This window comes from Electrophorus electricus, chromosome 20, assembly GCF_013358815.1.
Source record: "Electrophorus electricus isolate fEleEle1 chromosome 20, fEleEle1.pri, whole genome shotgun sequence".
Taxonomy (NCBI): domain Eukaryota; kingdom Metazoa; phylum Chordata; class Actinopteri; order Gymnotiformes; family Gymnotidae; genus Electrophorus; species Electrophorus electricus.
The window spans coordinates 11,890,624-11,915,461 of record NC_049554.1 but is presented as its reverse complement, the minus strand read 5'-3'; the positions used below and the strand labels follow the sequence as shown (position 1 = coordinate 11,915,461).

At 38.3% G+C, this 24,838-nt stretch overlaps 4 protein-coding genes across 7 annotated transcripts; 2 read left to right on the top strand and 2 right to left on the bottom strand.

The window, feature by feature from the left end:
* The first annotated feature begins 560 nt into the window (after positions 1-560).
* Positions 561-6,227, top strand: arf4a (ADP-ribosylation factor 4a). Its single transcript, XM_027001864.2, has 6 exons — positions 561-964; positions 1,916-1,996; positions 2,494-2,603; positions 3,738-3,809; positions 4,514-4,639; positions 5,011-6,227. The coding sequence occupies exons 1-6, from the start codon at positions 898-900 to the stop codon at positions 5,095-5,097; spliced, it is 543 nt and encodes a 180-aa protein (XP_026857665.2). The 5' UTR covers positions 561-897; the 3' UTR covers positions 5,098-6,227.
* Positions 5,165-8,709, bottom strand: pde12 (phosphodiesterase 12). Its single transcript, XM_027001914.2, has 3 exons — positions 7,419-8,709; positions 7,142-7,220; positions 5,165-7,053 (listed from the first exon to the last, which is right to left on the bottom strand). The coding sequence occupies exons 1-3, from the start codon at positions 8,643-8,645 to the stop codon at positions 6,614-6,616; spliced, it is 1,746 nt and encodes a 581-aa protein (XP_026857715.2). The 5' UTR covers positions 8,646-8,709; the 3' UTR covers positions 5,165-6,613.
* A 2,112-nt stretch (positions 8,710-10,821) lies between these two features.
* Positions 10,822-17,721, bottom strand: atp6ap1la (ATPase H+ transporting accessory protein 1 like a). 4 transcript variants are annotated; one of them, XM_027001820.2, is made up of 7 exons: positions 17,587-17,721; positions 14,967-15,007; positions 14,542-14,630; positions 13,975-14,216; positions 13,671-13,721; positions 13,333-13,576; positions 10,822-12,299 (listed from the first exon to the last, which is right to left on the bottom strand). In XM_027001820.2, exons 1-7 carry the CDS (start codon positions 17,685-17,687, stop codon positions 12,063-12,065), a joined length of 1,005 nt encoding a protein of 334 aa, XP_026857621.2. In that variant the 5' UTR covers positions 17,688-17,721; the 3' UTR covers positions 10,822-12,062. The 4 variants fall into 4 exon arrangements, with proteins under 4 accessions (XP_026857621.2, XP_026857623.2, XP_026857624.2 ...); XM_027001822.2 differs by having other exon boundaries at positions 13,333-13,420; XM_027001823.2 differs by having other exon boundaries at positions 13,333-13,417.
* Positions 17,722-19,207: 1,486 nt separating this feature from the next.
* On the top strand, positions 19,208-20,485 carry rps23 (ribosomal protein S23). Its single transcript, XM_027001909.2, has 4 exons — positions 19,208-19,314; positions 19,810-19,969; positions 20,051-20,171; positions 20,292-20,485. The coding sequence occupies exons 1-4, from the start codon at positions 19,311-19,313 to the stop codon at positions 20,436-20,438; spliced, it is 432 nt and encodes a 143-aa protein (XP_026857710.1). The 5' UTR covers positions 19,208-19,310; the 3' UTR covers positions 20,439-20,485.
* The last annotated feature ends 4,353 nt before the right edge of the window (positions 20,486-24,838 follow it).

Sequence of the window (24,838 nt, the reverse complement as noted above, 5' to 3'; positions counted from 1 at the left end):
TTCTGAGCATATGTCTAGCTGACCTCTAAGATTTAAAATAGTGCCTTGATCTCTCTCTTTTCCTCACTCAAAATGTTAAAATATGAATGTGCTAAAACACTATTCTAACAAGTGTCCCTGTCAACATACAAGTCAAAGGCAGAGATGTTCATAAATACAGAGCAGATGACAGTGGAAGAACGAACAGTCAGTAATTTCTTAGGAAATTGTCATTACTTGACAAGAGAACGAAACACAAAGCATGTAAAATGAGGGTGCAATATCACCATAGAGATTTGCAGAAAGGAGACATAATGTAACCCTCCGAGATCACAGCTTTGGGACAAACAAAACAATTTTAAATTATATTCCAAGGGAGGTATGAATATTGTCAAGTTTTCAGACCAGCCTACTACTCCAGTCTATTTTGCTCAAACAAACAGACCAAAAAAAGCATTACTATGGCTCACTGATGATGATTTCCTAAGGCACTGAGCACTGGGATATCCTTTGTTATAAGACAGTTTATTTCACAGCGCTTGTGATGTGGCACGTGTGACGTAATTTCGGCCGCAGTAGAATCGTCCCTGGTGGAGGCGACGTGGTAGCTGTTAGCTAGCTGGAGTCCCATTCAGCTCTGTTTGTTTACTGTTAAAACACTCGTCTTGACTGGATTATTCAAGAAATTAAATTTTTAGTGAAAAACTGAAACCTTACTTTTACGGGGAAGTGCAGACTTTTCAAGCCACCAGACCGCATAGTTTCACCCTCCACCCAACTGTTTCAGCTAACACCTCTCGGACCTCCACAGTCTTTGATGTTGCTGTTGCTAACGAGCCACCTAGGTTAGCTTGTTAGCCGTCTGCTGTTTATTCATTAGTAACTTTTACCTAATTACGACGCTGGAAGAAAGATAAGATGGGGCTAACCATTTCAAGCGTCTTTTCTCGTCTTTTTGGGAAGAAGCAAATGAGAATTCTTATGGGTAAGTAGAAACCAAATCTCCGCATTCAAATGCAAGTTCCAGTCGGCTTTTGTTTTGCAAGTAACGTTAACGTTAGTGAACCGGCTAGTAACCTACCTAGCTAGCCGTCTCCCCTATATAAGTGTTGGTTATCTAACGTTAGCGGTCTAACGGTAGTTTGCCAGCAAATTATTATCTAGCTAGACCGGTTAGCTTAGTTAGGTGAGGTTAGCTAGCCATCTAGCTACCTACGAACTGCTTTCAGCAATTAGCGTTAGTTAGCTTAGTTAAGAACTTAAATTATCGGATCGTTTGATTTACAAGTGAGTTCAAGTTCAAGTTCGGTTTATTCGTCACATACATAGTCATACACAGTATAACACGCAGTGAAATGGTGGAGAGTGCTCTGTCCAAACTGAGGAAGAGAACCAGGGGTGCATAGAGAAAAAGATATATATACAGATAAATATATATATTCTATGTATGTACAAAAATATATTAACAATGTATGTGCAATATATGTATATTATGATTATATACACAATGTACAATGTATATGGTTGGGTATATATGGTTGGGTAAAAGATATATATATATATACAGATAAATATATATATTCTATGTATGTACAAAAATATATTAACAATGTATGTACAATATATGTATATTATGATTATATACACAATGTACAATGTATATGGTTGGGTATATATGGTTGGGTGTATATGTAAGTGAGTGTTTTATCCTAGTTAGCATTATAGTTATGAGTCGTTGTGGCTTGTTATATTTCGAGTTTCTGGTGATTGAAATAAGGTACATACGATATCTTAGTAGTTTGCATAAGTTCCACTTAATATAATAGTATTTTTATGGATTTTCTGTGGTCTCCCCTGGACTGGGAGCTTAAAAAAAAACCCAATAAACTTTTTCTCAGTTGTAGCTGAGCTAAATATTCTTTTCTTTTTCTTGCAGTTGGCCTTGATGCAGCTGGGAAAACTACAATCCTTTACAAACTTAAACTTGGAGAAATAGTTACAACAATCCCAACTATAGGTTTGTTACAGTGTAGAACATAACCCAATGTTAAAATAATTACGCTAAATGTTAACTTAATATGTAAATATATTTCAGCACCTATGATCACATTTCAGCTAACCAGTAAGCGCAACAGTAGCTTTTTAGCAAGATGTTAATGATAAAATACTGATTAATACTGTATTAATTATATTTACTGTATACTACATTAATACTCATTAATGTGGTCATGATTAATGTGACAGTTCCAACCTTAAGTCTGCAACTGCCACGGATTGCAGACCAGTTTCTAGTGCCTCAACAACACAATGTATTAAATATTGTATCCCTACTAAAACTACATGTATTTTTACCAAGCCCTTGTTGAATAAGCAAAGAGCAAGTCCTGGAGTGGGTGTGGTGCTGTTTTAGCAAGTCCTGATGATTGGGAAGCAGTACTTTAAGATTGAAAGGTCATATTTTAACCCGTAACTCTGTGTCTATGTAAACCACAAAACACTTATTTGTTTTTGCAGGCTTTAATGTCGAGACCGTCGAGTACAAGAACATTTGTTTCACTGTTTGGGATGTAGGTGGACAGGATAAAATCAGGCCTCTTTGGAGACACTATTTCCAGAACACACAGGTAACCAGATGCTGTAGTATTCATAAGAGGCTACCATCCATATTTTTTAATTATCAGAATGTTGGCCTTTGCTTTCCTGACATAAAATACTTCGTTATGCAAATTAGACCTCTGTCAAATAAAAACAAAAATCTTGTCTGCTGTGAGCCTCCTAATCAATCAAAGATAATCCAGATGAGTGTTCTGTTTTGATCAATCATCCCCTTTCACACAGTCAAATACATGTAAATAATTTTGGTCAGAAAAAAGCAGGTCAGCGTGTAACCAAGGCTTTACCTTTGTGTTTTTATATAGTGCAAGTCATATCACAGTTAGTGTAGTATTTTTTATCCATATTGTGCAGCCCTATTGCTCTTGTCACATAGAGTTGTTTGACCACAAAAGCAATTATGACTTTTCGCATTCTGAAGCATATCAGATTGTCTTTACTATGACTATGGGATCTAGTCATGTCTATTACTATCTCTGAATGTGGTTTTCCATTGAAAAAAAAAAACACGGAAAACCCAGTGGAAGGCTTGTATTTGTTTGTTGTTTTTTGTTGTTGTTTTGTTTTTCTTTCCTTTTTTGGTCTACATGCCCATGTATATTGTGTGCTCCCTGATTGTGGTAGGTTAGTAAAACTGGCTGCTGCAGTCAAGTGGAACTTGACTGATGACTGATTAACAGATGCTTGCTGATTATGAACGTGCACAAGTGCGTAAGGGTTAGGATAAAATAAAATGTCGAAGGGGATGTGTGTCAAGCAATGGCTGGCTGTTATCAGTGTGCCAGGATGTTGGTATTATACCTGGGTGAGGGGCAGTGGTACCGAAATGAGTGATTTTTCACTGCGAGTTATACTGTGACTATGTATGTGACAAATAAACCGAACTTGACTTGCACCGAGTCAGTGGAGATGCCAACCCCAATCCTTTTACATGCTTAAAAAGACCTGGCATGGTATGTCTAGATACTAACAGGTATCGTCCCGTGAATTTGACTTTTCCGGGAAGCGTGAGGGAGAGAACAGCAGCATGTGGGCCAGTAGTGAATATTTTCGTGTTTAACAGTTGGTGTTAATGGCACTGGTCGAAGCCAGGACGTTTGTGTCTTGCAGTTTGGTGGTTACCAATGTGTGCATGTCCGTTGTAGGGTCTCATCTTTGTGGTAGACAGCAATGATCGTGAGCGTGCACAGGAAGCTGCTGAGGAGCTGCAGAAGATGGTTAGTGCTACACCTCAGTCTCCATATAACAAAACTCATAGTTTATACTGTGGCTTGTAAAATGCTATACTCCTCCACACGTGTGTTAATAACTTTCCAGTATGCTGCACACTTTCAAAGAAAGTTTTCAAATTTTAATCTTTTGAAATGTTTTAGATCACTGTTCGAACACATGCATGTGTGAATTTTCATCTGAATTCTTAAATGCAAACTTAGATTACCCACCTCTTAATGTTTAATGACCCATGTATATTATGGTTGAGGAATTTAAAAAGAGAATTTCTCATGCACAGCAGCCATTTAGTTTGAGTATCTTGCAAAGTGTGTTGACTGTTTATAATTCCTGTCTCTCTTGTGGTATGATCAAAGCTTTTATTTTACATTCAATTATTACATCTTGGACATAATGCAGTTACTAAAACACTACTAATATGGAGTGTATATGCATATTGGATATGTTAAAAGTGAGAAAAGTGCTCCTGTAGCTCACCTGGTAGAGCGTGGTGCTAATAACACCAGGGCAATGGATTCAGTCCCCAGGGAGCATGCCTAAACTGTCATACTGATAAATATGTAAATGTATCTGGATTAAAGCATCTGCCAAATGCTGAAAATATAAATGTAAGATGGGGGTGGAGGGATCCAAGTTGCATTTTCTGCTGTTGTCTGTTGTGTGGATGTAATTAAATGTTTGTCTTGTACAGCTTCAAGAGGATGAGCTGAGAGATGCAGTACTGCTGGTGTTTGCAAATAAGCAAGACTTGCCCAATGCCATGCCCATCAGTGAAATGACAGATAAGCTTGGCTTGCAGGCGCTTAGGAGCAGAACTGTAAGTACACTTAAGAACTGTAAGGGAGTCCTCAGCAGAGTAACCTGTGTATTTCTTGAAGCATAAGTTTTATATATTACAGTGCCTGGTTCTAATTTTCATAAACACTCTGGCTATAATATTAAGATTTGGCTTGAAGAAAAACCAAATTTGTACGAAACAAAGTTTATGTATCCATTCTACCTATAAATTTGCATAGCTGTTATAGGTTCTTTTTATGGCGCAGGAGATATGGAAGTGTCGTGGTTGACTCCCTGATGAAGTGCAGCCTATGCTTATGTGTGAACATGTGTTTAAAGTGTACAGGAATATATAACCAATTTTGAAATTCCCTTCTCTCCCCCCCCCCCCCCCCAACCCCACTCCAACAGTGGTATGTTCAGGCTACATGTGCCACTCAAGGAACAGGTCTGTATGAAGGACTTGATTGGCTTTCCGAGCAACTCTCCAAACGCTAAACTGCAATGGTTAATAGTACCAGAGGTGGATTTTAACAGAGGACATGATGATCAGAATGGACAGAGACAGGGGAAATGACACACTTTAATAGAGTTGATTACCAAATTTGACATTGAATCAACTTGTAACAACCTCCCCCTCCCTTCCCAGAACAGGTTGGCCATCTTGGAATTCCATTTTAATTTCTATAAGGCTTGTGGAATTGTGCCTATTTTATATTGGAATATGTTGGGGGATTATAAAAAGCATACTTGTAAGATGGCTCAGAGATCATTGTTATAGTTGAAGGGAAGGGGTACACACAAGCGTAATTATGGTGGTGAACTTTTCCTTAGGCTTTGTCTAAGCCTTTTTTTTTTCTTTCTTTTTTTTTTAAAGATGGGAACATTTATATATATTTTGCTTTGAAAAGACATTCCATTTATTTTTGTCTTTTTTAGTTGGCATGCATTTTAATCTGTGTATTACACTTTGTTTTTTTTTTTGAAGAAAAAAAGACATCAAATAGGCATAGTGATTTTGAGAACAGAAGGCACAGTGAGCTCTGGTTAGACAGACAATTGAGTTGCTCTGATCAGTTTTTATGTATCTGAACAACTGTGAATGTGGCTCAAGCCAACTTGTGCCTAGATTCTAGGGGGGGGAAATGACAGCATATTGATCTTCATAAAATCTCAGAGAACACCTTTGTAGTTATCATTACCCTGACATCAAACAGTAACTTGAATTGTTATACATGCATTAGGGAAGGTGGTCCCAGTTGGATTTTTGTTCCCCCCAACCTTCAGAACAATCAGCTATGTGGGAAAATAAGATTTGACTGCTTAACTTACCCTTAATAATTTAATTGCTTAGTGCTAAATTCACTGAACTTGCCTGACATGGCCAATCTTTGTGCAAGAAAAAGTCTGTTTACTATTGCCTTAAAATATGCTTATTCTTGCTCTGCTAATGTATTTTTGGGTGACAGGATTTACTTGAACTGAGGACAAAGTCAAATGCTACAACTTTAGTAGATGGTAAGGAAAGCGCCTTGATACTCCAGTTGTTGGCATTTGCAATCCTATGGATCAGTTTTCATTTTTACATTAACCCATCTAAAATTCTTAATAAAGACAAAAAAATGTGATCTAAGGATTTTTAACTTATCTTGAGAAAATGAGATGTATAGTGATGGACTGCTGTTGCAAAAACTTAACTCATTTTTACCATATGATATACTTTGTGGCTAGAGCATGTAAACAAACAGCAAATGCAACATTTAAATAATCTTTTTCAAAGGCATATGGCTTTTATCATTGCATTCCTTTTGCCCAAGCATTTCCAAAATGTTTTTATATGACAAAGTGTACATGTTCAACCACTGAACTAATGCAATTATTTAAACAGCCACCGTGTCAGAAATCCACATAAATGAATGAGATATTGGTTTACGGTGTAAAATGTACACTCCATATCAGTTTCAACCTAGATAACTCCCAAAACCAAAACCAAAGCCAAGCTTGATACATAACCTCATTTCCATTTGAGGTCACACACTAAAGCTATGTGGTCAGATGGGTGAGAGACACTTGGAAGCGCTTGGTAAGTGGTGACCTCTTGGTGACTGGGCATAGGAATAACCTGTTCCACCAGCAAAGCCTGTGAGTCTATGTAAATGTAGTCTAGGCAACCATGGAAGCCGCCAACATAGTTAGTGTAGGCTGGCTCTCCACATGCACTAGTCAGTTGAAAGGGACTGCGAAGCTCCATTTGGACCAGTTCCTCAGGCCCATTGGACATCCAGTCACTGTGGTTCTCCGATACTGAACCCTGGCAGAGCAGCTGGAAGAGCCCAGAGGATGGTGTGCTGTTGAAGTCACCACAGAATATCAGAGTCCCAGAGTGGTGATCTGCAATTAATCTCTTCAGATGCTCAAGGGCCACACCCATCTGAATTAATCGGACATTTCCCCCTTTTGACAAAAAAAAAAGTATAGCTTGTTAATAACAGTGTAACTTTAGGACATTAAATAATAGGTTTGACCATCCAAACTAAATTACCTTTGGGATGCCAATAGAGATGTGTGTTCCCAACACACAGTGTCTTTGATGGATCACTTACTGACTGAAGCACAGTAACCTTACAATAAATAAGTACATTGGTAAACATCAGTTATGAGCAGCAATACTGACATGTAGTTCTAAAAATTACCAAGTCCTACAGGAATTATGATAGTGTGAGCCTGGCCCTCTAAAATCAGGTGTAAAACGGCCCCGTTATTCTAGCACTTCCATATTGTTTTGTGGCTGGTTACAACACATTTAGACTTCTTAATACCTGCAAAGTTGTTGACCTTTGTAGAACCTTCTCTTTCAAGGTGGAATTTGTAGATACTTTTTCTAGTAGCACACTATGTAAAGCATCCGTTGTCAAGGCCTCGCTCAGCATTACATCATGTTGAGAAAGGAATTTAAACTTGGATCTCCTGTAAAAAGTAGCCAATCCTTCATGTTGCTTCTCTTTAATCCTGAAGCAACCATCCATGCCAAATGCATCAAGAGCAGGTAATAGGCTGTCACTGAAAGCTCCTTTGTCTACCTCCTGAAGACAGATGATGTCAGCATTGTATCCAGAAAGCTCTTTCTTTATTAGGTTTTGTCGATAATCAAGTCCCAATGCATATGGAGCACAGTAGGGATACAGCACTGTTTTTGAAAGTTCAGTCTGTGCATAGATGTCAGCTAAAATGTTGTAAGATACAACCCTCACTGTTAAGTCATCGGTGACTTTCTTAGTGTACATGTGTCTGTTGTCAAAAGTGCACACCCCTGGACCAGCCTCAACTGTACCTGTAGACACCAGTTCCTTAGTCGCCCCGTATTTAGATTCGTTCCCAGGTGTGCATTTCAGCTTTAGCCTCAGACCAATGTCCAAATTTGACGGTATAAATACACGCTCACTGCCTGCCTCTACCCAGCAGTCCTCTTGTCCAGACGAATGTGCGTTGGAAAAACTTTCCTTATACCATTTAAATACGCAGTCTTTTAAATGTCCGAATTCTATTTCAAATTTTGGGCAAACCGGAAAGCCAGCAAGAAGAGATGCGGGTAATTCGGCCGTGGTGAAAGTTGGAGGATTCCGTTCAATCTTGTACTTTGTGTCTCCAACATGCAGCACGGCTCCATCCTGCCATGCATCGGAGTTCATCGAGTCTTCAGCCACGAAGTCCCCATTAAAATAAAGACGCACGACTGGCTCTTCCGTGGTAGTGTCGGTGGTTTTATTTTTCTTTGACTTCTTCCCTTTGGTCTGTGCCTTAATAATATTGTTGGATATTCGTGCTAATGCTTTTCCGAGCTCTTCAGTCTGGTCCCTCAGAATGTGTTTGTGGCTACCGTCAAGAGTGAAAGAAATTGTGAGCTTGGACTCCCATGGCACACATCTCACAACCGCGCGTTCCATTCTATTATAAATTCGGCAAATAAATATATTATTTCGTACAAATGCTGAGGAAAACAACATACAACGCAAAAACGATCTAGACAGAAATGCGTGCCTGAACATAAGGGCTTGACAAGTAACACCACGAAAGAGAAGGCGAACATGCAAGCAGAACAAGCTACCGGAAGCTTTCTTTGTCGTTTGCGTCAACGTAGTTAGTTATACGTAGCTCGGGTATATAAACGTGGCACATATTAGAAATCTGCAGATTCGACATTTTTTTTCCCCTTCCTCTAAAAACAAGACTTAAATATTTTTTCTTTGCCATATCACAAACCACACTCGAGTGTCTCTTGTCAAAGAAGAAGGAGCAGTTTAATATTTTATTTACCTAGCAAAGACTTAATGTATCGCTCTCAGATGCATAAGGCTTCGCCGCAAGGTGGCAAAGTTTCTTCTTGGTGAAAGGGCATTCAAGGTCTTCTGATCTGACAGTGCGTGCTGCGAAGTTTCTTGTCAGATAAGAGCCTAGTCAAATGTTATTAAGTTATAATGCGTTTAAATTCGTATTCAGGTTGCCGTAAATGGCGAAAGTGGATCAAGTTACTAGCTACTCAGGTATTGACGAAAGGCTCAAATTAAATAATACCAACACTGAAAACAATATTCAAGCAAAATTGCTGTCCTGAATGTGCTGCTGGTTTTATTTAATTCAACAGAGGGGACATTAATTAACATCAATACACCATAGCCTATTTCATATATGTATAAATGAAAAAAAAAAGAATATAGGCTATTTCCTCATTCCGTATATAATGATTATTTGAAGTATACATTATACAATGCTAACCATCAGGTTGTGGTATTGAAATGGTCCTAGCCACTGACATGCTGTATGTTATAAATCGATGTTGCCTCCTTTGTGCTTGAATTGCTATAGTTATAATTCAAATAGTTAATATGTTGAGACCGATATCCACCTCACAGTTGAAGGCTCAGATCAGAAGCATACACATAATTTAAAAAATAAGAAATTACAAAACCAGAGTAAATGTACAATTTACACACACAAAAAAAAAAGTGATAACAACAATATTTAAAAACACATCTCCCAAAAGAGTATGATGTGTGTGTAATGAATAAAATAGCCTATATCAACTTCTGCAAATCCTTGAAAGGAAGATATGGTATTTGGATACACTTTGGGTCCCATTACATACTGCATAGAATACATTACTTGATGTATGTTACTGATACAGTGGTGTAGGTTTCATTTCAACTTGGGGGGCATTCCTCTCACCCCGTAAAACATTATATGAGTAGTGTGAGCAGGAATTATTGGGGGGCCACTTCACGCCTGTGCCTCCCCCAAACAAAAACAAAAGCAAAAACCTACACCTATGTACTGATATATAAGCATCTGTTTATATTTTATTTAAGAGAGAGTATATTTTGTTATAGAAAAAAAAAATTAAACACTGGGAAGTTTAGGTATTGTATTTCCATATTTTCAGTGTTTAACACAACACAGATCATAATTCTTAATAGTATAGCATAATGCTTTATACAAAGTTTGTAAATAAAGTGTCCACATTTTAATTAACCTGGTCCTCACCAGAAGGTTATGTGCTTAGACATACAATACTATGGAAAATGTTTGCCCCCTTTCTGAATTCCTGAATTTGTGCACAATGTTCACATCATATTTTGACTAATTTTATAGTTGATTGGAGCAGTATATAAATATAGAGTCTGGCAGGAAAATCAACACAAAGGTTTAGTGTTCAACCAAATATAATCAATTAGTAATCAGTAACTAGTGTAAATGCTTCAGTTAATGACCTGCCTTGATATGGACTGGCCCTATCCAATCAAAAGCTACATTCAGGCCTTTAGATCAGAGTGAACATGGCAGAATACAGGTTCTCCAGTCACACACATCATTGCACAGATAAGGGAGATTCCTGAAGACATCTGGAGAAAGGTTGTGGACACCAATCAGTTTAAAAAAAGATACCAAGGCATTTCTAAGATTCTAGGCATCCACCAAACTACAATCAGAGTCATACTGTTCAAATAAAAGAAAGTTTAGAACAGTAGTATATCTACGACTATGGGTACCCAGAGTGTAATCTAACGCATGAAATCATCCAGGAAGTGACCAAAAATCAAAGAACAACATAGAAATTGTCACGTCTCTAAATTGTCATGCCTCTCAGCTAAGATCAGTGTTCAAAATTCAACCATCAGAAAACACTGGGCAAGAATGGGAACAGCACAGTGGAAACCATTGCTAGTCATGAGGAATATAAATGCTCATCTCAAATTTGCCAAGAAACCAGATGATCTTGGGAACATCTAGGAGAGTTCTGGAGCAATGTGTTATGGACAAATTAATCTCTAGTGAGGTTTTTTTGGATGACATGGACCCCATTATGTCTAGTGAAAAGCCAACACTCCTTTTCAAAGTGACTTCATACCATCTGTGAATTATGGTGGTAGTGAGGTGGCTTGGGGATGCTTTGCTACGTCAGGACTTGGATACCTTGCAGGAACTATGCCATTACAGGAACTATGCCATTACTGGAACTATGAATCCTGCTCTCTATCAGAGAATTCTTCAAAAGAATGTCAGGTCATCTGTCCATGAGCTGTAGCTGAAGCCAGGATGGGTCATGCAACATGACAATGATCCAAAACACACAAGCACGTCTACCTGCCAATAGTTAAATACAAATTGAAATGTAGGTCAAAGTTGAGATCCAAAAGCTATTGAAATGTAGTGGCAAGACCCGAATTGCACAATTTGTGCTCGTAAGCCTACAAATGTAACTGGGCTGAAGCAGTTCTCCATGGAGGAGTGGGCCACAGTTCTTTCATGACATTGTGAAACACTAATTACCGACTACAGAAACTTATGGTTGCTATTAAGGGGCTATTAAAAGTAAGGGTGTAATCACCTTTTCACAAAGGGGAATTGTGTGTTGAATATAATTTCTTAATAAATACATAAACTATGTAATGTGTTTTTGGCTCCCTCAGGGTTCTTTTTGTGCATTATTAGGTCTTGGTTTCAGCTTGGATGTCATTCAGTGTTTGAAATGTGCACAAAGTCAGGAATTCAGAGAGGGAGCAAACACTTTGTCATGGCTCTGCATAATACAAATTCAAGATACACCAGATATTGTGCTAATTTGAATTTCATTCAAAAATCTGAAGTTTTTTTTCAGACACCGAACACTTGCAAAGCCACTGGTGGAAATATTTTCAGTAAATGCTGGCAGATGTGAATCCCAACATCTCCCAGTCCACTGCAACATCCGAGCCTGTAAAAATCTCATTGCGATCTGCTTTGGCCTCTCACTGTCCCACCACTGTCCTACGACAGTAGTAGCACAGTCAAGCGCAAAAATCTGCAAAAGAGGTTCCTTGATCCTCCCATTGCTGGCTCAGAGTGTACAGGCTTTGGTGCTTTGCCCAGGTTTTCCACCTCTATGCTGGGACGATGGCAGGGGAGAAACTTGGGTGGATCCCAAAGGCCTAAAGGTTGTTCTTCTCTGTGCAATCGGCCTCCGTGCTCCGGGGGAAGTAGACAGTGGTCTTGTGCTCCTCGTAGCGGTCGATGTGCTTGAGGTGGACCACCATGTGCAGGGCGTAGGCAAGAACAAGCAGCAAGATCAGCGAGGTGATGAGGCCCATGAGGATGGCAGGGGTGAAGAAAGTGCCACAGTCACTGGCCACAGAGAACTTGTTGGACTGGACATTGAATGCTTGAATCTGGGAAGGGGAATGGAGCAATAATGGGTATAAAGGAATTCCAGCAGCGATGGCATTCTTCATATTTAATAAAGTCAGGCAGAAATGAGTTTTGTAACACTACTAAAGTACAACCGTGTGCTGTAAAACCTACTGTAGAACAATAACAATAAGATTCATTCATGTAGCACTTTGTATCAAATAAAAATTCAAGATAAAAAAAACATAAAATATAAAGCAAATACAAGAGCAACCCCCCCCCCATATTAAGGTTCAATAAAATATAAGATGTAAATCAAATAATAAAATACAGCTGGAGAAAATAAAGAAGAGAAGTCACAGGTTAATTAAAGCTAATCTTTTAAGATTCTTAACCTTCACCTTAAAAGTGCCTAGATCATCAAGATCCCTTAGGTCACTATGAAGTGAATCCCACAGCCATTGTAGGTAAAGGATAGCTCTCTTTAATCAAGCAAGTTCTCTTGCGGGAACTTACCTAATGATCAGTTCTTTCAGGTACAATGGGGAAAGACCATAAAAGCAATTGAAGGTCTTTAAAAGTATTTTACAACTAATTTTTAAAGACACAGGGAGCAGGTTCAGCTGTGTGAGAACCAGAGAAGATTTTTCCTCCTTATTCCCAAGTACATCAATATTTTTGTTGCAGCATTTTGCACTTTCTGAAAGCTAAAATTGGACTGAAAGTGGGAAAAGTAAGCTTTCACTTACAGATCAATTGAAATTCCCAATGCAATTCAAGGAATGCTTTCCACATTTCCTTGCATTTTTGCTTTGTTCTTAATCCATCATTGCATTATATAAATCATGTATAGTAAATATTTTATCGTATTATTTTCCACAAATTTCCAAACAGCTCCAGAAAAGTCCTCAGTTGAATAGTCCAGATATAAAAGCATTTCACATTCGTTTATTACATATTTACTGTTTATTACATTAGTAAGCTAGACTTATTCCCATTACCTGACTTCTATAAAGTCAATACTGACACATGTGCTAAGCCACTGCATCTTCATGAACAATGATACATGCTTACCTGGAAGTCTGTGAATGTTATATGCCAGTTTGCTGAGCTGTCAGTATTGGAGCTGGGCACTAGCAGCGTGTCGTATTTCTGGAGGCTGCTGACATGTTGGCAATGGTAGGAGTTGGTGGAAGGAGCATAGACAACAGAGGCGTTGAACGTAGCCTCATGCGTCCAGTTGTAATGGATGTGAACGCTGTCTAGCATGAACCAGTTCTGTCCTGCTGACTCATAGAAAGTGTTGGACAACTGCAATCTGCGTGAAACACGGTATCCAGAATGTTCTTTCCTTCATGTGAAGTAAATGTGTCAGAGTGGAGGAGGGGGGAAAAAATAAAGTATGTACTGACCTGATGGAAAGTCCTCTGAGGTCGTCCACATCTCCAAACCGTAGATTAAGTCTAAAGAGAAATGGGAGCATGTTAACAATTATGTTTGTAGCCCCTGATTTGCATTCTTGTAGTAATCTCCATCATATGGAATTTCTCATTAAAATTGTGAACTTATGGGAAATAATTAATTAAAATCATCTGGGTATGTAAAATTTTAGTTTACCATCACATAAAATGCCAGTAACTCATTAGAATTTAAGTGTTTCATTACATTTTTTAAGAAATCAGTCTCATTGTTCTTAGAAAAACACACTGAACATACGTGGCCTTGTCTTTGCTGCAGAATGAACCTTTGGTGTCCACTGTTGCATCAGGACCAAAAGCTCGCTCAGTAAGATCCACTAAAGTATGGTTCCTGTACCTGATGGCCAGCTTCCTGGCCCTAAAAAGGATGCAGGTTTTGCCATTGTAAACTACATTCAGAGGAGAGTAGGGCATGATTCCTGCATACTGCAGCAAATTTCGCCTGCTCCTCGGAGCAGATTCTGGCTCCCATTCATGTGCCTGAAAGACACAAGGGGATTAGGTGCATATATGTTCGCTTATTAAATACAGGAAAAAGGTTGCCATCTTGGAGGATTATACAAGCAATGTCTTAGAATTTAATCGGTGGAGGGTTCTGTACACGCATATTGTTCACTAAAGGTACAGCACTTTGCACTACATCAGGCAAAAAGAAGAGGGAATTTCTGATTAAAAATAGCACAATTCCTTTAATGTCTTCCCCGAGGCTTGACCCGGGTCTGGGGTTAGACTCGTCTGGCATGGGGGAGATAGCCACACTCTGCGGCCTGCCCAAGGTCACTCTGGAGCGACTGCAGAGCCTCACCTGCAGGGGTGGTCTGATCTGCTCCTCAGCACCGAATGGTGAGCTCATCTCCCCATACAAGGCACTCTGACTCTTGCCAGCAGCTCCATCTGTGAATCGAATGGACTCGAAATAAAAGCGGTTTTTGGCAGCCTCATCCAAGATAATGACATTCTGCTGAATAAAGATGACAACTGGCATGTATGCATTGTTGGTATGATTTAAATGAAAATTAATCAAAATAAACACATTGCCTACACATTAGATGTTTTTAATGGTAGTTTACAGTACAGAGTCATGTATTCACATTCATTTATATATTGCATATGTCCGTGCACAAGAACATGGTATCAGATGCTATTTTAAAGTGCTGTTGTCAAATAAAATGAATATGTACGAATGGATCAAAAACAGACCAGATTTCAACAATTCTCAAAATAACTTACTTTCACTAACTCTGCTGTCTGTGGATAGTGGATCATTTGAACTGTAGAAGAGAACATGGAAAGTGGTTAAATATGTTTATTTTAACATCCTTCAACTTGAGGATCATAAAATATAGAATAAATGAACAGCTAAATGCATTTCAGTCACTCAGATCCAGTATTTGAAGGAATCCATAAACAATTTGTAATTTGCTTCCAAACTCAAACAAGAGTTCTCCCACTGTGTCTAAAACAGGTAGCTTTCAGGATTGATCATCATAAACAAATGAAATAAACATTTCTGGCTTTTTTGGGGAGTTAGGAGTTGGAGGGGGAGTTAGCGAGGATCAAGCAGTAAAGACCATCTCAGGCAAATGTGAAGTTATGACAAAATGGCAGGTCTCAGGCACGGATAGCTCAGCATTTAAGGTACTGGTACAGTAATCAGAAGGTTGCTGGTTCAAGCTCTACCATTGCCAAGGCCCTTATCCCTTAATTGCTCAAATTGTACTTAGTCACAATTGTAAGTTGCTTGGGATAAAAGCTTATTCTAAATGCTGTAAACTGAAATGTCTTTTGCAGGTTAAGTCCAGAGAGTAAAGAACGACCAAGCAGAGCCACTAGGACAGTTTCTAATGAGGAAGTAAGCTGCTTGTTGAACTAGTCCAGATTCTTTTCCATCCCTCACAATAAAATATATATGGGTACCGATATCTGGATTATTTTCTTCCATGAGTATATTAGAGTGAAATCCCCAGCTATGATACCTAAGGCACAGCACAACAATGTGAAATATTTGGAATTAAAATATTGATTAAACAAAAAAAAAAAGAAATGATTAAACAAAAAAGGGCCTTGACAAACCCGTCCTTTCTGGCCGAACTGTATGGGATATGGCTACTCTGCGATTATGTAATTGTGCAATTATAGAATCGGTGGAACCATTTGAACAATTTCGCTCGTTCACCTCGCGATTTGGTGCGCGATGGAAGATGTTAGAGCGCGAATCTGTGAAGTTGCGTCTACATACACCACCGGTAGTGCGGCTTCTCGCGCTATAACATCTCAGAATATATATTTTAAAGTCGCCATAATCTAAACTTACATCTGTTAAAGTTTCAGATAGGAAGACGTACACTGTCACTTGTGTTTAACTCCACTTTAAAACGGATCCAACCACTGAGTAGATGTTGACAAGTACGCACACTTGCCTGGAAGCCTAGTGGAAAACGGCATTTCTTTTTATATAGGTCTATTTACACAATGCACTCTTAATAGAAGTCTAACTACTAATTATTACTACTAAGTATAAATATGACTCTGAATATTTGAACAGTACTGATGTCATAGGCGCTGGATAATAAAGCTTATATTTATCATTACAGTAATTTTTAATAAGTACATTTCGGCATAGTACCATCACGAACGTAAGGTACCATAAAACATGCATGTTACATTTGTTTTTTATAAAACAAAAGCACAGAGAAATTCATATAAATATGCATTGCTATATTACAACATTTTAAATGTTTTGACATAGATTGTCACAGGAGATCAGCGAACGATACCTGACGATAAGCAAGTCTGTAAGAGATTTAACTTGAGGTGGTGGTGCAAATAAAGAATAAAAAGAATTTTAAAATATAAGAAGAAGAAGAAGAAGAAGAAGAAGAAGAAGAAGAAGAAAAGAATAAAAAGAATTTAACTACATTTAATTCAGCTTTGTGCGCCATCTGGTGGATAACGAAAAAACAACCATCTGCCATCTTGTTGAAACATCAGAATTGGTCGCCCTATGGATACTAAGTATATATTAGTATGGTGTCGATGTTGTGACTAATGTTTCAGACAACTCTAGGTATGAGATTATATCTACTATCTATTTTTTTCAAGATGTTTCTACCAAAGTTAGCTAGTGTATCAGGGCTTGTAGGCTATTAAGATGGTGTATCATATAAGGAATGATTGTTATGTTATATCATGATGATTTTAGAATCAAAACAAATTATTGTTGTCCATAAAAATTTGGTAGATAATTGAATAGGCCTACATTAAAAAGTATTCATCATTTTACTCTCATTAATGTTTAAGATTTTTAAAAGACATTATTTTCTTAAAACAGGCGGAAAAATCATTCCTGCTACATTGTTCACCTTAGCAGCCTCGCGCCAACGGCATGTTCCACGCGCCACCTCGCGAGGATTTAAATCTGGACCATATTGTGCACAATTACCTAATTTCCAGATGTGTACCAAATTTTACGAGGGCTCCCACCCGACAAAAATTAGCCCATTCGTGGCCTAGGATAGACTATGGATTGACGCTATAAACTAAAGCATTCAAACTAACAGCCATGGATTTTCTCTTGTGTTTCACTGTCAGAGCGTAGTTCAGTTTCATTGCAGATAGTCTATAATGTGCAACCACAAGAGACAAAGGGTTGTAGCCACCAGGTGTATCAGTTTTAAATGCCAGCTTGCCGCTGAAGACCGATCTGCACGACTGTTGCTATTAAAACTAATCTTGATATTTGTTCATTTTTATCCTATAGCATGTCACAGTGAGACCACCGCTGCATCTTTTCACGCACTTAATGAGGTGTTATCTTGTTAATGGAGTTAATACTGAATCATTTACCTACCTCTTTTCAACAGTCGTATTTACTTGTTCGTAAGACGAGGATATCTGAAAGAAAATAAACGAAAAAATCGCAAAAGACACCGGGCGCCTCTGTGATGCCATGTATACGTTCAGACACGCTCGCCACAGCTGATGACTGCTGCTTCATTATTTGCACCGATAACAGCCGAAACCTCAGCCTAATGATTGGCGTGAGTAACAGCCAATAAACACTCGGGAGCAAATAATATAGATTGACTGCCACACCCTTTCGCAAAACGTGCTGACACTGTGATACACAAACCATAAACACGTATCCACACTCCCCAAAAGATTAACCTATAAACTTATCAAAAGAATGTGTGTTGGTTTATCCCTGTAACTGTTTATTACATCAAAGTAATAATACGCGTTTTGATTCACCTGCTGTTCAGCGGGGAAATTACCTAGATTTGTACTGTATATTGCTCTTTCAGTAGTTGCTTAATCTACTTAATGAGTGTGCGATCTCTGCAGAGAAGATATCCTGCCTAATTTTTAAATAGGATTATGGCAATAATCGCTTGAAAAAATGGCTATTCCTGTCTGAGGATGTATATCAAGAGATGTACCATTGTACCCACGTGTACTACTCCAAAGGAACCAGGCCGTATTGGTGTTTTAGATTTATTATATATCTGTGTAACATATGAGATAATATGAGATTATAACTGATTGAGAAAAAATAGATAATAATTTATTTTATTGTCTAAAAAATAAATAGAAATAGAATCTGTGAAAGAGGATAACTCCTACCTGACCTGAAACTTGATATTAGGCTATTCGTTAGCCTATTTTTAGACCTAAAAAACAACAACATCAACAATTATTATTATTATTATTATTATCATTATTATTATTAGTAGTAGTAGTAGTAGTAGTGTAAATCTATTTAGGCCACTTCTGTACAGTTTCCATATTAATTTTTGTTAATTTTGTTAAGGGAAATATATATCTCCAAAATCTTACTCAATTCAAATGTTTTAAAACTGAGGAAAATTGGCATGTTAAAAATCCTCTTAGCCCCTTAATCATAACTATTTTTTCTTATTGTTCCTCCTTTTCCTTATTATTATTATTATTATTATTATTATTATTATATTATTATTATTATTATTATTGTTGTTGTTATAGTTTTTTATTCATATGATATCATTTTAATGAATTTTCACAGCTTCGATAATAGGCGCAGCATGTAGCGAAATGTATGATTAATGAATATAGTGTAATTTCCATAACAGAATATATTGTAGTATCGGTTATTAGCTCCTTCTTGTGATTTAGGTAGACTTATTTTAGTTAGTAAAGCCTATTACTTTCTGTGATAGCTTTGAGCTACGAGAAGACCCAGAAAAGATCGTAAGATAACGTTTAACTGCGCTCTAGAAAGTATACGTAAGTCAAAGGATCGGCCCAAACATAATTTGTATGATATGCAAAATTATGAAGGTGGAAAAAGAATGTGGAGGAAGACTTTCTCGCCAAACTTTAGTTCCGTTTCTGTAATTCCAAATGTAACACACATCATTAAAAATAGTCAGAATCTCTATTGTTATTCGGAAAAATATGCTGTTTCTACAATTCAGAGGAAACGTATTCTCCTTATGAGCTGGCATTCATGTAGACACCTATGAGGTCTTGAGGGAAGATATTTTCGCAAAGAATTGTGGGTTCTCTCTTTCCTCCCAGGACTCGTATCCATCTAATATGGGTATGCGTTATGCTCGGTTTTAATATGGTTTAAAATGGTCATGTAAGGTGCAGTTTTACACTAATAATCAGATCCTTGCTAAGCGTCTTCTCTTATTCACCAGAATGTGTCCGCAAATCATGTATGCGATACATGGCCAAATAGTTTTATTTATGAGTTCCTGTACGACAACGTGGAGCGCTACCACGCCATATCTTGAGCTCGCTGGCTATGCTAACTAGCTCGGTGATGGGTGGGTTTTCTCTCCCTGCGAGCTGCAAGAAATCTGTTCGTTTGTCTGATAGAGTTATTATAGTTCTCTAACAAAAGAGGTAAATTAGGATTCCGGAATTACGCCATAGTTGGCTAATGACATTATAGATGGCTCGCTAACGAGTATTCCGCTTGCTTGCTAGATGAGTTGGTTGAGGTGGTCATCTGAAGGTGTCTGCGACGCTAATGTATGTCCGTCTATATAATGTATTTTGCTGAGGGGTTTATGCCATGTTTCTTTAGGCAAGTGCCGTGGATTGCGTACCGCCAGAAAGCTGCGGGACCACCGCCGCGAGCAGAAGTGGCACGATAAACAATACAAGAAGGCCCATCTGGGCACAGCTTTGAAGGCCAACCCTTTCGGAGGAGCTTCACACGCAAAGGGAATTGTGCTTGAGAAAGTGTAGGTGTTATGCTTCGTTGTCATTACACACGTTGTGCTTGTATTGGATGTTTAACTAGACTATTCCTGTTACCCTCACAGTGGTGTGGAAGCCAAGCAGCCCAACTCTGCTATTAGGAAGTGCGTCAGGGTTCAGCTCATCAAGAACGGCAAGAAAATAACTGCTTTCGTCCCTAATGACGGTTGCTTGAATTTCATTGAGGTAGATATTGGTCAACATGGTTTTGGAGAGTTCCGTTGTACCTTTTGGCGGGGCAGTTAAATGTGATTAACTGTTGTTTACTTGAGCTCAACAGCACTTTTTGTTTTCTTTATCTGACAGGAGAACGATGAAGTTCTGGTGGCGGGTTTCGGTCGGAAGGGTCATGCTGTGGGTGATATCCCTGGTGTACGATTCAAGGTGGTGAAGGTGGCCAATGTGTCCCTGCTGGCCCTCTACAAAGGCAAGAAGGAGCGACCTAGGTCATAAATGCCATGTGTCCAGTGTAACTCAATAAAATTTTGATCTAACTTGTATCAATAGGCTCTCTTTTGTGACTCTTAAAATCATGTAAATTTAGCAAAATCTTCTGAATTGCAAGTTTGGTTGCACCAAACATTGCATTAATTTTGACAATATTATCAAACTACTTAGGAAAAATTGTGCTTTAATGGTGAGCTTTAAAATTAAGTGCTTAGGTTTCTTATGGCAACTCTCTCCAACTCCATGTGGGTAAAATTACTGAATACTCCCAAGTGCCTTAAAGTTTCTAGTTTACAAATGTTCTGTGCCATAACCTTTGTCAGTGTTTTAATACCTTAGTTTGGTGTTTATTGCAATGAGCTGTTCTAAGGTCTGTTATTAAGAATCTCAGTCTGAGATGTGCAGACCACCAAGTTTCAAGGCCTGTGCTAGTAAAGCAGCTGCTAACATCTGGTAATTGCAGCCTTGAAACAATTGCTTTTTTCTTGTTCTGTGGTTTACTGTTTGCTTAATAACTGAGGAAGACAACCCTTTTCACTTTTAAAAAGTCAGCGGGTAGAATCAATCTCAATGTAAAATGAATTTTCGTATGTAGAAAATAAACCTTAACAGCATGGTCACTTATAGACTATATCTGCGTAAAGACTGAAATAGTTTTTCTTCTGTTAATTTATCGCTGAAATATTTGGCCAATCTTAACTGATCCCATGAAATATTTAGAATGCGTGTTTTTTCCAAGTTAAAGGTGGTAACAACTTCCACTTGTAAAGTGGCATTAGGCGTATTAAATCAGGAAAAATACTAAACGCCAGCACTGATCATCAAAGAATGCAGAACATCGCGGACCTGTTTAAAGCATAACAAGGACTTTCTTCATATTACCTTATGTGCTTCTTTTACTATAAACCTGCCAATCTATGACATGTTGTAAACTTTAACATTTTTAATGTGTTTGTGGCAGAGGTTAAAAGATTTTTTGTATGCTTCATGTCTCGGGTATTTGTAGCAGTGTCTTAAGTTTTGGTGGGCTATTCTCAACAAACAGATACTTCAATAATTAATTCTCACTTAAAAGGAGCATACATTCTTAAGAATGTCTGCATGTTTTTGTTCTAAAAGAAGTTTATATGTTAAATTACAGTTTGTTTTCCAGGCCTGGGCTACCTGTGTGATTTCATTCGCGTTCAGGTAAAATCAGAATACTGCACTGTAACTAGGAAATGGGTCTAAAACCTAAATTAGCCACAGTACTAGAAAGAAGTTTTTTTAAGGAGCAATGAAAATGTACCATTTGCCTTCAAATACACAGAAATAACTCACTGGAAACACAATGTATACCCTTTACTTAAGGTCACCGAATCCATCTTTTTCAGTTACTGGAAATCGGATAAATGAGTGCTTGATTAGTGAAAGTACAGACAGCAAACAATGCCAGCAGCCTGGTGTGTCTGTAGGAAGCTGGCGGGCTTCCCGTGCTGTTTGTGTTGAGCTGAGCGGCCACAATATTCTCTGCTGTGCTTCATTAGAGTCCAGACGGTGCTGTTATGCCTCTAAAAACAGAGCCAGTGCAATAATAGAAATTGGCCACACGGAATTGAGCACACATTCATGGCAACAAATGAATTCAACATTAATTAATTGATCTGTTCATTTGTCCGTTTCGTTTATACAGTTGGAACATAGTTTGGTTTTAAAGATTTTGCTTATATTTATATTTTAGTTTACATTTTGCATAACTTTTCACCTTAAAAACAATGCTCACTGCGTAAATTTACCCATGGTTCTGCCTCGGTTCTCATTTGTTTCATTAGCCCTTGTGTAATTGCTTCGTGTTTTGAATCCCTTATTAAGACTCCATATGACCGTCTTCACCATTAAGCTGGCCTGTCCATCACTGCCATAAGGAGGATGTTGCATTGTCTGAGCTTGTTCATTCCGGTTGTGCTCAGCCTTCTGGGCTCTGAGGTTTCTTGGGCAGTTGCCTGTGTTTCTGGAACATTATCCATCGAGTGCATTTGGGTGTGAAAATGCAGCTGTCTGCTTGGTCGGTCTTATCTGATTTTTCTTACTGACTGGCAATGCTTCCTCCATTCCACACATTATTGCCTACCAGTCATTAGAACAATGGCTAAGATGTGTCAGGTGGACAGCATAAAGACATTATTATGATTGATTTTAATTCATTTGAATACAAATAATTTGGTAACTGTTCAGCAGCTGTTACCAACATGTCTACTCTTCCACTGCTTCCACAGGCTCAGGAGCAATAAGCATTCTCATTTAGCACGTCTGGTTTTCAGGTTGCTGCTCAGAGTAACAGCTAGCACAGAGTAATGTGTAATAATGTTGCTGTGTTGTGGTGCAAGCAGGTCATTGTGCTGATCCTCTGCTCAGTGATTCATCCATGTTTAATATTGCACACAGCACAGCAACAAGGTGCCAGTACAGCCTCTCCGCAGTCAGAATGGAGTGATGGAAAACACTGCCCTTAATAAGGCCAGCCTTCATGCTGCGTGTGTGAACCTGTGTGCACCGGACTGCTTTTAGTGACTGGAATAAGGGATATAACTAATGAGAATAAAGACGTGGATAACAGAGCTGAAAACGCCAGTTGATGTTTTGACAGGGTGAGATATGTCAGTTGTGAGACACTTACAAAGGAGTACCAAAATGATAGAATTATTGTTCCTCAGTCTTTTCAACTTAAAAATGGTTTAAGCTAGCCAAAGGTGGCAAAAGAAAACAGGCCAAATCTTGTAATGTCTATCCGTAATCACCCGTGAAATAAACCACAGGCAGAGGGATACATTTTTAGCAGCAGTTGTATAAATTATTCATGTGAATAATTACAAATGCGGACTTTGACGAGCATTGCCATACTATTTATTGCCGTAATACTCATAAAATTAACCATAATGTGATGATGGCAGGAAGGGCACGAAACATGAGTGCCATAATGGAGTGTCTTTATTTTCCATTGCAATAAAATAACAAAAGCAAAGAGTAGAATCAAATGACTGTAGCACTGGCAGTAGTTCTCAAGGCATAGTGAAGCAGCCTTGAGTTTCACTTGGTGTATCCATTGCATGTAAGCATTAGGAGCAATGCACAGCACTGGATGAACGTGCCTGTGGGCTTTAAATAGAGGCACAGATGCTGACACAATGTGATGCATACATTATAACACACACAGAAAAATGAAGATACATATGAGCTAGTCAGAGGCCAGTAAAGGCCTGGTTTAACCTGAAATATAGTTCCATCACTTCCTAACGACTCAATTCAATATTCATGTTGTTTTCTCTCCTTACCCAGCACTGGTATGGTTGTATCAGAGATAAATCGGTGTCAAAGCTTAAATTTTCCAGGTTGTGTATTTCTTTAAACATATTATTATTATTTCATTTTATTTTTGCTTTACCACAGATCTTGGGAAGGTATAACAACCATTCCTACAGGTACAAAATGTGTTTTTCCCTTTTAGCACATTTGCTATCTAGTGATCAAAATGACTAAACATAGCCCAACTTTGGTTCTAAATACATAATATAGTCTACAGCTGTGCAGTTTGCTTCATTTTAGTGTATCCCTGTAATTTAGTTCAGACTCATATTTGGGGGTTGGCTCTAAGTGTGCGATCTTTTTTTTTCCCAAGCAGCAATAGCATCATAGCTGTCAAACAGCTGTGTTTTACATAATTTTAGGTACTGTTACTTTCTTCATAATTATAATCTACATAACACATCAAAACAATTAAATCCCAAAACTGACATCTCATATGCTCTGCTAATAAGCTTTTTGTTTTTTAAATGAAGCTCAGTGTAATCCAGTACTCTGCTACATGTTTACAACTGTCAGCGAAGGCACATCATCGCAATATTCTGCATGTTCACGCGCACACACACACACACACACACACACACACACTCAAAGTTAAACTTTAAACTAGCTACTTTGAGTTAAACTTTCTCCAACTTTGGGCACCCGATGCTTGTTGAACTGGAATAGGTGTGTTAGATTAGCTCTGGAATGGAACTCTTCATTAAAGCCCCCATTAAAGCCTACCACCCAGTCAAAGAATGTTTCATCCTGACACACCTGTCTATTTTCTGCTTTTTCCCAGCGGTGCCTGAGGACATTTGGAAGCATTTTGACAGCCTTAAGCTGTCCCTCAGGGAATCTATTAATCTGCCCTGTCTTTGCGACCTTCACCTAGCTGCTTGTCAAACACGACCAAACATCTGAGTCCATGCCACTCAGGCACTTGAATGGTAATTGGGAATTATTTATTTGTTTATTAGTTATTTCCACCCACTTGTCCTTAATTATGCTGATCAAGTTGTGGCCACATCTTTTCGCAATTTCAGAAGCTTGACTTTTTTTTGCATTGAAAGAATGAAAGTTTA

Coding starts and splice junctions, on each gene's coding strand:
- arf4a (XM_027001864.2), top strand. CDS start 898: ATGGGGCTAACCATTTCAAGCGTCTTTTCTCGTCTTTTTGGGAAGAAG. Junction 1,997..2,493: donor TACAACAATCCCAACTATAG/GTTTGTTACAGT, acceptor TTGTTTTTGCAG/GCTTTAATGTCGAGACCGTC. Junction 3,810..4,513: donor CTGAGGAGCTGCAGAAGATG/GTTAGTGCTACA, acceptor TGTCTTGTACAG/CTTCAAGAGGATGAGCTGAG.
- pde12 (XM_027001914.2), bottom strand. CDS start 8,645: ATGTTCAGGCACGCATTTCTGTCTAGATCGTTTTTGCGTTGTATGTTG. Junction 7,221..7,418: donor AAAGGTCAACAACTTTGCAG/GTATTAAGAAGT, acceptor ATTTATTGTAAG/GTTACTGTGCTTCAGTCAGT. Junction 7,054..7,141: donor TCTCTATTGGCATCCCAAAG/GTAATTTAGTTT, acceptor TTTTGTCAAAAG/GGGGAAATGTCCGATTAATT.
- atp6ap1la (XM_027001820.2), bottom strand. CDS start 17,687: ATGGCATCACAGAGGCGCCCGGTGTCTTTTGCGATTTTTTCGTTTATT. Junction 13,722..13,974: donor TGCAGCAAAGACAAGGCCAC/GTATGTTCAGTG, acceptor ATTTCTCTTTAG/ACTTAATCTACGGTTTGGAG. Junction 12,300..13,332: donor TAACATTCACAGACTTCCAG/GTAAGCATGTAT, acceptor TCCCCTTCCCAG/ATTCAAGCATTCAATGTCCA.
- rps23 (XM_027001909.2), top strand. Junction 19,970..20,050: donor GGAATTGTGCTTGAGAAAGT/GTAGGTGTTATG, acceptor TTACCCTCACAG/TGGTGTGGAAGCCAAGCAGC. Junction 20,172..20,291: donor GTTGCTTGAATTTCATTGAG/GTAGATATTGGT, acceptor TTTATCTGACAG/GAGAACGATGAAGTTCTGGT.